Below are 14168 nucleotides of genomic sequence, written 5' to 3' on the forward strand. Positions count from 1 at the left end.
AGCAAGCTCGTGGAGGGTGAAGGAGAGGCCAAGGGGCAGAGGGACAGAACACGCACCTTGCTCTCCAGCCTCACGGGGGTTGAGCACCGAGACCCCAGCTGCAAAGACAACCCTGATGTGGCTGCAACCACATACACCAGGAGGAAAGAGACTGTGAAAACAATGCCCTAGGAAAACAAAACAAAAGTCTACCTAAGGCTGAAATAATGCAGAATTCAGCACAAGATTAAAAGGGATTATGTAAAACCATTTGGAGGGCAGCCATTTATTTTAAAAGCTATTAATTGTATTTTTCTTTTCATTATTTTTGTTCTTTAATCCAGAAGCAATCTTATATGTTATGCTCCAAAGGTTTATCTTGCTGTGATTTGCAATAGCTTTTCTTCCTAGGAGGAGAACTAGGTGAAACTCCTGGAGAAGGTCTGGTTGAAAGGTAATTGCTCACTGCGGAAATTCTCCAACCTCGGCACCTGATCTGGACACAGGATTCCTGCCCTGCTAAGATTTATGCACATTATTTCATCCAGGAACATGAATGGGAGGGTTTGCTTCGTGCTGGCAGCTGCAGTAATGTTTCTTTCATGAGCTGGTCCTTTTGTGGCTGAGGTATTTCAAAGCCGTGTTCAAGTTACCAGGTTGATAGCAAGAGTTAAACGGAGTTCAAGCTTTTAATAAGGCCCAAGCTGCTCTGTTCGGATCTGCTTCAGACCCCGTCAGTTACTACAAGTCAACTGCTGCCCACTACTTTCAGGACTAAAATGCTTTTAAAAGAATGATCGACTCCTAGAAGGATCATTCACACGAGTGATGACATCGGTTTTCATCAACCTAAGGAAAACCTCTGGCAGCATTAAGAAAAAATACACTTAAAGAAAATTTTTCATTAATATTATTGTAAAATGAGGCAGTTACTCTGGAAACTGGAGTTAATGAAAGTTGAATGTATATTTTCCTACAACCTGTTTGTTTTCTGAGGATAAAATGTTGGAAATATGAAAGTTCCAACACTATTCATATAGGGGCTTCAGCATACGCACTGTTCACACTTCTCCACCTAGCAAAGAACCTAAGCTTAAAAACACCGTAATAGTTTTTAATTCCCCCCCCACACAATTAATTTTAACTTCATGGTGGGAATTTTGCAGAGGAACAGAGTAATATACCCATGAACTGTGGTTAGGACAGAAATGATACATTGATTTATCAACACCGAAAAATGAAGCCAATAAAGTCCTAGGAGCATCCTAAAAGGAAAGTCTACTGCTGCTCTGTTTTTACTGCAGTTTACTACACAGATGCAGCTGATTTGAGGTTTGTGGTAGCATCCATCACAGAAGTACAGATGCTGCAAACACACACAGTGGTGAGCACGCAGAATATTAAAGACCTATTTCAAAAAACATGTTTACCTAACCACACTTGCCCACCACCTAACGCAGATTAACAAGAGCCAATTCCTTTTACCTGAACGCAAAGCTTTTTCTTTTTCTTTCTTTTTTTTTGAGCTTCTTCAACCTCAGGCAAAACAACACTTCTGCCTCTTGAATAAATCACAGGAGAACTGTTATTTGCTGTGAGCTGCTCATTCCTTGCTCCTTCCTACCTCCCTCTGCCTGGGGAGGCAGATAGAGATTATTGTCTGTCAGAGCCAGGGACACGGCAAATCATAATTAGCTCACAGGGTGCTGTTTATAGCTCCTACACAATGCCAGGATTTGTTTCTTGTGCTGAAGCTATGAATCTGTAAATGGGATTTTTATGAGGATTTATGTGTCATCTTGTGTTTTTCCTGGAAGCTTATGCCACTGTCACTCTCAGAGAATCTATGCACATTTACCAGAAAACTGACATGCTAATTTCCTCCCCATTCTTAAAAATAAGGATCTGAAGAAAGCTCAAGAGGGAAAAAAAACTAAAAATGAATGTATTTAAGAAGCAGGTGGGCATAGGAAAGGGGGGAGTGTGGAAAAGAGGGTGGAAAAAAAAAAGAAGTCGGATACAGCTGGTGAGAGGGCTTTGCTCCAGGAAGGCCTCCAATCAATTACTCCTAGTGTGAAACAGCTTCTCTGGGCAGGTGCCCAGCTGCAGCGGTGCCAGCGCGGCCGGGCACGGCTCTCCCTGCGCACAGCTGCCCCGCGCAGCAGCCCGGCTCTTGGCAGGGCCCAGGGGCACCACGGACCTGGCTGTGGGACAGGAGCTTCCCGGAGCTGCCGGCGGAACAAGCACGGGTTTGTGTCCCGGCCTCACCGGCTCCAACAAGGCTACGGGATGGGTTCAGGGGAGCTGCCCCGACGCGTACTCGGGAAGCCGCGGCACCCACGGCCGCGCTGCTCCAGTGCGGGGAGCAGCTGTGACGGAGGAGCGTCGGCAGCATCGGCGCAGGCAGGAGCCCCCGGGACACGCACGGAGCAGGCCCAGGGTATGCTGCAACGCAGGGGCGATCCGGGGCGAGGACAGCCAGAGATCCTCTGGCGATCCTCCAAGACCCCCGCTACACCCCCCAGCAGCTAATTAGTGTCTCCAGCGACTGTGCTGTTGCTTAAGACCTCCTAAAAATAACCGGGACAGGGCAGCCCACAAAAGACCCGCGTGATCAGGGCCCTCGCGCTGCCAGGAGCGCGACGCGGGCACAAAGCGCGGCACAGAGTGGCAGCAGTGCCCGCTGGCCGGGACGTGTCCCCGCGCGGGCACAGCGCCACACGGGCACACAGCAGCAACAGGGCTGGGCCTCCCCCGTTAAACTCAACCACTTCAAGTCGGTGCTTTTTACAGAAGCAGGCTCTACTTTTTTTTTTTGATTTTTAGCTTAATACGGGCATGTTTTTGGCCTAGTGCAATATTCTATAATGAAACCACAGCCTTCGTACACCCTCTTCTCCCTCCAGCTATGACACTTCAGAATATCAATTTAGCGCCCTGTGCTACCGCACAGCAGCAAGCCGCAGAACCAGGCAGTGGCAGCACAGCTGATGGGCAGAGTAAGAACACAGCTGATTGACGGCCTAGCTTCATTTGTCAAGACCAAGAGCAGCCACAGACTGCAGGAATGTTCGTGTAGAGGTACCAACAGAAAAAAGATGCCTTGTTTATTAGGAACAAGACTAACTAGAGCAAGGAAGTGACAAAAAGGTCCTGTCTACCCCTGCCGCGAGGGAACAACCCTTCTAATATCATACACACACAAATATATATACGTGTGTATATATATACACACACACAGTTATGTACTTGTGTGTGTGCACACCAAATTCCCAGGGGCTGCCCAGGAAGCAGCACAACCCACCCAGTGCCTGACAAGGCTGTCAGGGCAGATTCCCATCACATTTGAAGCAGCACCTTCAGGTGGGAAACAGTCTCCAGCAGACAGAGAAGGAGCAAATACTTAAATCAGAAGGGAAAAGAAATGTGTGAGGAGAATGCACCAACTAGCAGATACTTCTCGTGTTCTGTACTTCTCTTCAAAACCAGGCTCAAGCTGAGGAGAATGAACTCTGCTATGACTCGGTCAAAAACAGCAACCATTTTCACAAGTCCTGGTATTTTACAAGTGTGGGAACTGATGGATCCAGCAGTTTGAACTATGACTGTATTTGCTATACAAATTTACCGATTTCCATGCAGCCACACATTACTCAGAACTGCAGGGAGGGGGGGAAATAACACAAACTAGCAACCCTTTGAAATACATACATTAAAATCTAAGCTCCAAAAATCAATGTGTCATATTAAAACAGATTTCTCTCCAACTGTTTATGTTCATTTCCTTACGAGTCAGAGTGGGGACAATATATATGTGTGCATGTATATATATATATTAGTGCAAGGCAAGTAAATACCAACCTTATGAAAAGGGGACTGGTGAAGAGAAAGAATAAAAGTCTGTAACATTAATTAGAAAAGAATAATTCCAAACCGAGATACATTTAAATAAAGTGTATATTTGTATATTCTTTGATAGAGGAAAGTTTATGTTTGCATACTGTTTCAGCGACAATGCAAATGTTCACCTAAAAATGCATACGTAAGGAAAAAATCTTGAAAACCAGACCCAGGGTCAAGTTGTATTTCTTTCTTCTTAAAATAATGTTGCATAACCCCGAAGAATAATCAGGATGAGTGATATAAGAATGACTGATCTGTCTTGATGTTATCAACTACAAAAGTTAAGTACAAGTTCTACAGTACAGAATTGCAAACATTTTTATTTTTATCATTGCACATTTGCATTGCTAGAAGTAAAATAAAACAAGTGTAAGAAAGAACATTTATAGACAGATTGCTAAATAAAAACTAGGTCAGTAGAAGTTACTTACTTTTGGGCTTTGAGAAAACCCTCATTCAAAAATTCTATTAAATTTACATTAGCTGGATGCTTCCAATGGAGAGTTTTGAGAAGGTGATCAGTAATTTCTGCAGTTTAAGTCATCTAAAACGATACTAGCATGAGACGACTAGCAGCCTTTTCTCTCCTTCCCCCTTCAGGGAAGAGAGCAGCATAGGAATGAATTTGCCAGCTACAAGGAAGAACTGGGCACCAAAATTACCCTCAGACGAGCTGAGGGGTTATCCATAGCATGTCCACTACTCACGTCTGCGTCTCCTTCACACTCTGCAGGAACAGGACAGCACTTGCAAGGCACAACGAGGCGGCAGCCCTGGCACACAGGCCTGCTCTTACCTTGAGCGAGTCCAGCACAGCAGCGGGCAGCGCCTGGCACCCGACCCGCAGCTACTACACATTCCTAGGCAAACGCAAGAGGCTTCCACAGGTAAATGCAAAGTCAGTGCCTACCTGATTTTGGAATTACAGGTCATTTCATTCTCAGGGTAGTGAATATCCACCGCATCCTGAATGACTGTGCCATACTCATAGACTTTAATCTTCTTTGTCACCCCAGCAATGGCAAAGTAGTCACAGTCTCGGTCAAATTCGATACTGAGGAACATAAAAAAAAACACAGATTGAGAACCATGCACCAACACATGTACTTACGAGCAGGGTATTTCACCACCTAACTGGGCTCAGCATTGCTGAGCTGATGATCACAGTTCTTTTGGAGAACACACTTAGCAAACGCCGCATTTGAGGCAACCTGATGTGGTCTGGCACATGCTAAAACAACACCGAGTTCTTGCTCTTAGGCAAGGTCTTCTAATCCCCTCCTAACATGGATATTTACTGAAATGGGCTTTTGTGGGAGCACAATCTCCCTCCTGCAGACAGGACGTTTGTTCAGGCACTGCAGAGGCTTTTCTGGTCAAGCAGACCACAACGTTATGAGGTACCTAAACGTCACAGCTGACAGCTCATGCCGGGAGGCAGTTAAAATGTGACCATGGGGCCCGCGACCGAGGTGCCCCAGGTGGCTGCTGCCAATTCCCGTCAGCTGAAACGTTCTGGCCCTTGGCTCTTCTCTATAGCAGCTTGGTGAACTCTCAGCGTTAATATCCAGCATATTAGTATTGCAGAAAAAAAAAGAAATATATATGAAATTAAATTCCCTGAGCAACAGAAGGCTGAAACGCCTATCATCAGTACTATAAAAACCTCACACAATATAACTTCCACCTAGGGTTGCTCTTGGAAACAGAGACACTTGCTGCCTTGAACTGCAGGGCAAGTTTGTAATAGATATCAATGAAGTCAGAAGTAAAAGCAGTTACTTTATTATAAAGCTAAGCTCCAAACGAGAAAACCCTGAGGTTCTACACGAAACACACGTGAGAAAAAAGCAGCAGGTTACAAAAAGCTAACACTGTTGTTACTTTCACAGCTTGGAAAGGCTTTAAATAAATTTATTAGACATCTACTGGAGAATTAAAATGGCTTTTGAGAAGCGGCTTCTTAATCAGAGCGAGCCTCCAGGTGCGGCCTGTGCTCCCAGGCAGAGCAGGGAGGACCAGCGCGGGGCCAGCAGACAAGGCCCAGCCCGGCCCGCCGGCTCCCCAGGCCTCTCCGCCGGCTGCTCTTCAGCTACACTGAGGCCTTTCAGGGTCCTTCTGCTCCATATGGAACTTGGGCACCTACCGCCCCCCTCGATTTCCCAAGAAACCACAGCATTTGGGAAACAGGCACTAAGTTCTGAATGGCAGCAGGGACAACAGCTTACCCTCAACTCACACTGCTTGAAAAATGCTCAGCAGAGGGATTTAAGGTACTTTTCCCCACAAGTAGGAAGCACTACAGTGTCTACAAGAAGGAAGAGGGCTCTTTAGGTTGCCCTCATAGCCACAGTGTCTCAAGCTTTCTGCCCCTCCTGATGTCTGAGGAGTTGAGGGCTTTGCAATGCTTTCAAGGGGAGATAAAATTTACATAGCATTAGAGTTTCCAAATCCTTGTAAAGATGACACCATCATCTTTACATCATCACCATTCAATTATTTCCAATTACTTCTGTGCAGTCCGATGATATAAGCTCAGTGAAACAGTCTGCAACTTGGTCATCTAACTCAGGCACCTAAAAATTCTCCAGAGCAGCAGCAGGAAAGAGCCCTGGTGCAGAAGGCCTCGCTCTCCGTAGGGAAAACACGCCAGCCAGACCCAGCCTGCAAAGCCACAAGCCTATAAAAAAGGAAGTGTTTATGACTGGGGAATGAAGAAAGCAAACGTGCATCTACTCATATGAAAAGGGAGACAAGCAGCCAGACTGCTCTCCCCCCTCGTCCTTCCAAGCACCAGATCTATCCTAGTCCAACCAACGTTATTTGGACGAACGCGGCCCAGGCGGCGTTGGGGCCTGCCCCGTCTTGTCAGCACACTCCGCACGATGGAAGGGTTTCATAATCAGAAGCCTCTGCAACGAGGCAACGGATTTGTGTGTGCCACCATCTTAATGGAACTGCTGTCCCAGCTACTGTCTGCAGTCCTGAGGGTTCTGGTGCAGCACACGGAGACTGACGGCAGTGATTCAGCTACTTGCATTCCGTTTATATCCTCAGACTTCTGCTACTGAAGGGAAAAAATAATCCTGCTGTAATGTCTGGTAAAAAGCAAAGTTACCAGAAGAGAATCATCTCACCTGAGCTGGTTTTGTTTCCCTAACATTACTTCTAGACTGTTTTTAATAGAGACGCTGTAGACAGAAATGCGTATCTCAATGCGTCTATAGCAGTTAGCATGTAATTAAAAGAACAATAAAATTCACCAACTAATGAAAACTCAAAGTCAATTAGACTTGGGGCCTTCAAACAGCCTCAGAGACGCGACGGCAGGAGCAAAGCCCTCCTGCATCCGGAACCAGCACGGCCGTGTCGAGGCTTCCCTGCGCTCGGCATCCCCAGCTGGCCTTTTCTGGTGATTTTTTTTCTTTTTTTAAAAAAGATTTTAGATTATTGCAATGAAAACATCAAGAATAGAATAAAATTCAAGATGAGCACTACTGCATTTATTTACTTTTAAAGGAAGCACGGGAGGTAAGCTACACGTGGGACAGTCTGAATACCCACACACCATCTCCTTGGGATTAGCTGTGATCCTTGCTCCTCAGAGAGGTGCTACTCCGTTATTGCCACTCTTTCCTTCACATCTTAAAAGGGAAGAGTAAAAACCCTGGCTAACCAAAGACTATTTTAATTTTACATAAGGAATCTTTTGGAGATACTAAAAACCTTGGTTATTTGGAGAAGATCTATCTACATGCACCAGATTTTACTTACAAGAATTAAATGGGATAGAAATTTGTTGTCTTGCTGCATGGGAAAAAAAAAAAAGAAAAAAGAGAAGAGCCTTTTCCAAATCCCAGGTAACTTTTCTTTTTCCTGGTCACTAAGTGACCAGCGTGCTGGGAAAATACCACTGAAAGTTGCTGGAAAATAAATAAGCCTAAGTAAATAAACAAACACGGGCCCTTGAGGAGCACTCGCAGGTGACAAATGGTATTATGAAATAACCTGCTCCTGAAGCACGCCTGGGAGCTTGGCCCCATGAGAGGAGAAGCCAGAGGCAAGCGCGTCCGCCGCTTCCACATGTTCCTCAACAAGATCCACCTCACTGGCCTCTGAACGATCCTGCCATCCTTAATCCCAAATTCCATTTTTATAGTTTGGCTACTAACTGCTAATCTGCAGGTTCTGAAACAAAGCTACATTCGGGCATAAGAAACTGCAATTACAGGGCTCATACTTAGCACTTCACCTCAAAGCCTGAATTTTGTTACATACAAAAACAAGGGGTATCGAAACAAAGCATAAGAAGTTTCAATAAGAAAAAAGTGTTGTGCTAAAACTATGAGTGAGCACATGCATTTAATTGCTTAAAAATATATTTCAAAGCAAAATCTGCATCAATCGCTACTTTCTTCACATATTTGAGAGTGCCACCTAAATTAGGTCACTGTTACTATCGCTAAGTCGTTAAGCTGTGCCACAGGAACAAGAACAGACCCCTAGGGTTAGCACATACCCATCATGTTCAACACAGACGGTTGTCCCAAGAAATATATTTTCCAAACTATAAACAGAGTAAGAATATCATGATACCTCATATAAGTTACTGCAATACCTAGATCTTTGGGGTGGAGTGGGGGAGAAGGACAGCAAAATAAACCAAACCTTCCATGGATACACGGATTAGCCACAAAGGAGACTCCATTCAAGGCACTCTACCATCATATAATAAACATTTTCACCCCCAAGAAACAAAGGAGTTGGGTTAAATACAAGCTCCAGATTAGCAAACAGTTGCCAGACTTTTCCTCCGATGAAGCCAAAGATGCCCTGGCCACTGTAATTATAGACTCTTAATGGATGAGATTCAAGTCTAACAGAGGCTTGATGAAAAACGTGCTTCAGGGGATGAGCCTTATCCCAGGAGATTACTTGGTGGAACACAGAGCATCCTGAAAAGCTATTTAACCAACCACTTTGCCAGGGTTAAGGCTCGTGTTTGCGCATTTATTTGCTATCATGGAGAAACTATATTTTCTGGATGTGTTTTCTTCACCTGATGCCACATTTAGGCTTTTGTAGGCTGCCATGGATGATCTTTAATAGAGCTTGAAAAGTAGAGAGAAGAAAAAAAAGAAAAAAAAAAGAGGAAGCTTTAGGAATTCTCCACCTCCAAACTAACCAGGCCAAACAGACAACTTATGCACGAGGAGAATACATGTTCAAATGAGTCTAAAAGCTATCCGGTATAAAAAGGAGATGATCTTCCAAAACTGTTAATCACTGGACAGTTAAGTGATTTTGTGAAAGATGACATTTCCTATGCACAGATTGAGACGGAAATTGTTTTGCTCTGGACCAAGGTAGCCTGGGGTCTGAATGACCAAATTTAACAAATTTGGAGTTTCATAGTTTCTGGTGCCTCAATCTGCCTGTGAATTATCACAAGAAAAGGACCCCAGGAGAGCCTGAGTCACAAGTTAGTCACCAGGGCAATCTCACTTATATCAGCTGTGGGCTTGATCCAATGAAAGGAAACCCAGGGAGAAGGGAAGGAGAATATCCCTGAGGCAGCTGAACAGAAGCACTTGAGGCCGCGGTGCCTTCGCGTTTCATTGCCTCCTACTTGAGGATAGGTGGATAAACAAGTGACTCAATCACAGAAATTCTTCCTATTCTCCGAGGGTATCGGCAGGCCTCTCAATTACTTCCCACTGCCAAGAGCTCCATCACCCAAATCAATGACTAAGTACATATAATGCCCCACGTTATTGCTACTTTGTCAATAGGAAAAAAACCTAAGGCATTTTAGCAGCAGTCTTTAGGCCTGCTGCTACAGGAAGCCCCCTGCACAGGGGATTTTTTTTTCTTTAAATAAAGCAGTCAGATCTTAATGTGTTGATTACCTTTTTGCTTCCCAGCTGGCAGAACCAGTTGTGCAGAACAGGGATGGGCATTACCACTGCTCACTGGATTTGGCAGCACACCCGCAGGTTTGGGCTGCCCGTTCCCTTGGGAGGACATTGGAGCAACAGTGCCGCTTTCTCACATCTTTCTCCCAGCCACAATAGCCTAGAGTTTTATTTTGTTTTGAACAAGAAAATGTATAAGCATCAAGTCAACAAGTTAATATGGTTAGATCTAATTCTCAGCCCACCTCATGCTAATAAAAACATCCTTTTACGCATAATGGAATGCCATCAGTTCTAATAGAAACTAATATTCCCAGGCTATAAGGAGCTTGTTTGAAGGAGAATATTAACTTGAAATACAAGAGGTTTATAGATTTACTTCAATCTTAAGAGCTCTAAGATCAAAACCAAGAGAGCTACTTTCATGTTTTGTCTTTGCCAAATACAACATTCCTTCCTTTAGTGCAATGAGAAAATGTACTGTGCCCTGTACCGTGCCTCTCAGCTAGTGCCCGTCAGCAACTGCTAAGCTTGGAGAACCAGGATGTCCACTATTTTGGGGGACAGAAACGCAGACCTTGATCCTGATCTCCACATAAGGGCTGAGATGTTGGATTACAACAGTGACTATGAGGCCATATAACCACTGTGGAGTTGTTCTCTTCTCCTATGCAAGTTTTGTGCGTATATGTATTCAGTGGAACCTGTCTTAATTAGCAGTAATGATGGGAAAGCCTATGGGGAGCTACGGAATTTTGCAAGCAGCTGAACATAAAGCGTATTGATAAAAAGCCACTTTACTGCTAGGTGATGCTCTCCTGCATGCTGAAGAGAAGATGACAACAATCCCAGGGCCTATATGCCAGATACGCAGAAGCAAAATGAGCCAAACAGAAATCTATCATGCAAGTTAATGAGCATTAGGTTCAGTTTTTCCACACACACCGCATTAAATAAGCTAGAGCAGAGAAGTGTTAACTAAAGATGCCAGCAGTTAAACACAGAATATTTCTTATGATGCTATTTAAAATTCTAGCCAAATTATCAGTCTGCTGGAATATTTTGCACACACTCTGCATGTTTGAGGGAGGAAAAGACAGAAAACAATATCTGCCACTACTCGCAGCTAGGCTGAGACAAAATAGGTTGCGAGCAGCTTTGAAGACAGCGTGAGCATTGCCTCCAAGTGGCAAAACGCGGCGACGGAGGAAGCGTTAAGCCTCCAACTCCTCCACCCCTCTCTTTCTGCGTTCAGGCTTGGGAAGCCCTGCTCAGAGGGAAGCTCCCAGAGCTGCCTCAGCTTGCGGGACGCAGCTCGACCTCCTGGGACCGGCACCTTCCGAACGCAGCGTAAGGCTTGGAAAGCTGCCTGCAAGCGCCGGTGAGCGCGAGCCGGCGCGGCAGCCTCCCTGCAGCCGGAGGGACAGCCGGGCCAGCCTCGGTGCCAGCTGCCCGTGGGCGCCGGCAATCGCAGCCCGGGCCTGGCGGCATCGGCGCCAGCTCTGTCCTGCACACGAGCGGTCAGGAAGAGCCAGAGAATGGCTTGAAACAACCAATCCTGATGCTCCTGCTGCCTGGAAGGCCGGAGGAGGTTAAATGCCATTTGAAACCTTTTTAGTCCATCTGTCAAATCCACTTCCAGAGATCACTGATGACACTTGGAATCTTTTTGCCCAGTATTCTATCCATCCTTCCCTATTCATTAGGGGAATTAAAGGTATTGATGGATATCATTTACTGCACGCAAGTTTCAGATCAAGAAAATTGATCCACTATCTCTTCTAGTCAGTGGATACACATCTGTTTGAGTATAAGAATAGCAGATAAACATCTCTCCTTAAGTTATTCCACAGAGCATCTAAGCAACATATAAATCCAAAGCATCTTTGCCTTACAGCCTGTATTTATCAATACAGACAATATTAATAATCATTAGCTCCAGCATCTTTTCCAGGGTGAGTTACTTCAAGGCTTTTCACAGAATTGTTTCTGCATCTTCATATGCCTTAACATATCACTGTAAACAAATAGACTTTTTAAAACAACCTGTTAATTTAACAAATTAAGTCCCTAGTGAGCAAGGAAGATAAAAACCAACCAAACAAAAATCCAGGGACATTAATTCTCCTCTGATCATCTCCTAGCAGAGAGAGGCATTTCCTGCAAGCGCTGCTCAAGATTTACATGAACAAGGCAGTAGAGTAACAGAAATGGGTGCTCTGGTGAAGATGGGCTTTGTTTCTTCAAGCAGGTGGACACAAAACTCAACACTGAAGAGGCTGGAGGGGGCAGTAGGGCAGGGGGTGCCCAGCAGGGGATCAGGAGGGCAGCACAGGAGCAGCCCCAGATGGGAGGTTCGGCCCCATAACCCGGCGGAGGCGACAGCCCCGACGCAGCTTCCGCACCTACCCGTGCCCCAGCCCGAAGACCAGCCTCCGGGATAGCACTTGCCACCGTGGCGCCCGCTGCAGCCTTCCATGATCTTCTGGCACGATCCTGCCGAACGGCCCCGTCTCCTGCTGCTGAGCACTACGGATTTCACCTGCGTTCTGATGACCCCCAAGGATTCAGGAAGCAACTTTCATTTTGCATGATATGTGACAAAACCACCTAGGCAAATTGCTTCTCCCCACAACCTAAGGTCAGAGGAAGACCTGTGGCAAAACGCTGGGAACAGAATTTAAAGCTTTAATAAACTGCTCATGTGTTTTCATCAAGAATACAAGAATACTTGGAAAAAAGAGAAAAAACTCAAGGTATGAATGATACAAATTGTTTTACATAACAATACAGCACCTAAGAACGTCAGTTAATTCAGGCTGGGAGAGATCTTGGAAGGTGCCTAATCCTCCCTCCTGCTCCAGCAGGGCCAGACCCTCGGTCAGACTCATGGCTGAAGCCTCCATCCTTGGTGGTTTTTCAGCCTCTGAGCAATTCGCTCCAGTGCTTGAGCACCCAGTGCTGTAATTGAACAGGACTGCATGAAAACTTCCGCCAGGGATACTTGTATAAACCAGCCGAAATAACTTCAAGTTATAAAAAAATGAATTAAGAAAAGCAATCGTTGTTTAATACACTGGGTTTAAAACCTGATTCCCAAATGGGTTAAGTATGCTACAATAACTTACAGATTGTCTATCAAATTTTGTGCTTGCCTTTTTGATAAAAAAAACAATCTAATTATCTGCAGATGGAGATGGCTTTGAAGTATTAACAGTTTTAGAGGAAAAGGATCTTCCTACTAGCAGATAGTCTGAAATTACTAGGAAAAATAAAGTCCCATGGTCATTCCTTCACCTACCAAGTTCAACTGATGCAAGTTTCATCCCTACAAGCAGATGCTCGTGTGGATTCAAGGCCAACCTGACTCGCGTGGTGAGAGCTCTTGCTGGGCCACGTCGAAGTCACATAAGATTCAGGTTTCTGGTCAGGACCAGGGACAGCAGCTGCCAGGATATTTTGGGGTTTTCTGGCTTCTTTTGTACTGCAGGTCTATGGGCAGGTCTTTGGGAGCAGCATTGAGCTGCAGTTGCCCTAAACTCAGAGTTCTGACTTCCAGAGCACCCTCCTCCTGGCGAGGAATCACACTCGGCCTCTACTCCATGGATTCAGACCACGGTCGGACATCAGAAAAATCTATTAGCTCAGCATTCAAAACAGAACAAAAATGAAGCACTTGTGTAAAGGAAGGGAAGGAAAAGCACTTGGGTAAAGGAAACTATGAGATGCAGACTTCAAACAGGCGTAGGGTATTACATTTTTCAAGCTTCCTTTGCAACCCTGAAGTTAACATCTCTAACCAAGCATTTCTTTCTTTCCTTCCAGCTGAAGGAATATTTGAATAGTCAGAAAAACTGAATGAGTCAGATTTTTTCCTAATATTTCAAACTGCCACTTTAAAATAGAAATTCATTAAAAAAAACACACAAAAAACCACCCCCACCTCACCACACACTGGTTTAGGACAGAATGTATTTTAAGAAAATAAAGTCAGCTCATCATTTCTCATCTTCTCAAAAACCAGCAATCTTGTGAAGGACAAATCCATTCACACATTTCTTGCATAGAACTTCACCACAAAAAAACAGAAGCATTGCAAGGTTACAAACTTAATCAAATGGCTCCGCTAACCAGTGTCTTACATTAAAATCAATAAATAAATAGAAAAGCTCACAGAAAAACACCACACTAGTGAGGGTGGACAGAGAACTGAAGCACCTTATTAAGCACGAATCTCAATTTACATGGAAAAGCACTTTAATCCAAAGTAAAAAGGGGAACAAAAAATAGAATGGGTAAAATGAATAGATGGAAAACATACTGTTAATGGATTTTTTTTTCTTTTAATCTCACCTTTGAAAGGATTCAAAG

General features: G+C 44.7%; 1 protein-coding gene and 1 long non-coding RNA gene across 2 annotated transcripts in view; one reads left to right on the forward strand and one right to left on the reverse strand.

Moving 5' to 3' along the window:
- The window catches only part of LOC148594670 (uncharacterized), a 372746-nt gene that overhangs the window by 177301 nt on the left and 181277 nt on the right, over nucleotides 1-14168 (forward strand). The gene's annotated exons all lie outside the window — the stretch shown is intronic.
- The window catches only part of COP1 (COP1 E3 ubiquitin ligase), a 114908-nt gene that overhangs the window by 62042 nt on the left and 38698 nt on the right, over nucleotides 1-14168 (reverse strand). Inside the window, exon 12 of the mRNA XM_088524863.1 lies at nucleotides 4793-4936. Coding sequence (XP_088380989.1) covers nucleotides 4793-4936 — 144 coding nt within the window. The remainder of the gene's footprint in view (nucleotides 1-4792; nucleotides 4937-14168) is intronic.

This window comes from Tinamus guttatus, unplaced genomic scaffold (assembly GCF_059628265.1).
Source record: "Tinamus guttatus ecotype Peru unplaced genomic scaffold, ASM5962826v1 Tinamus_guttatus_pri_ptg000215l, whole genome shotgun sequence".
NCBI lineage: Eukaryota > Metazoa > Chordata > Aves > Tinamiformes > Tinamidae > Tinamus > Tinamus guttatus.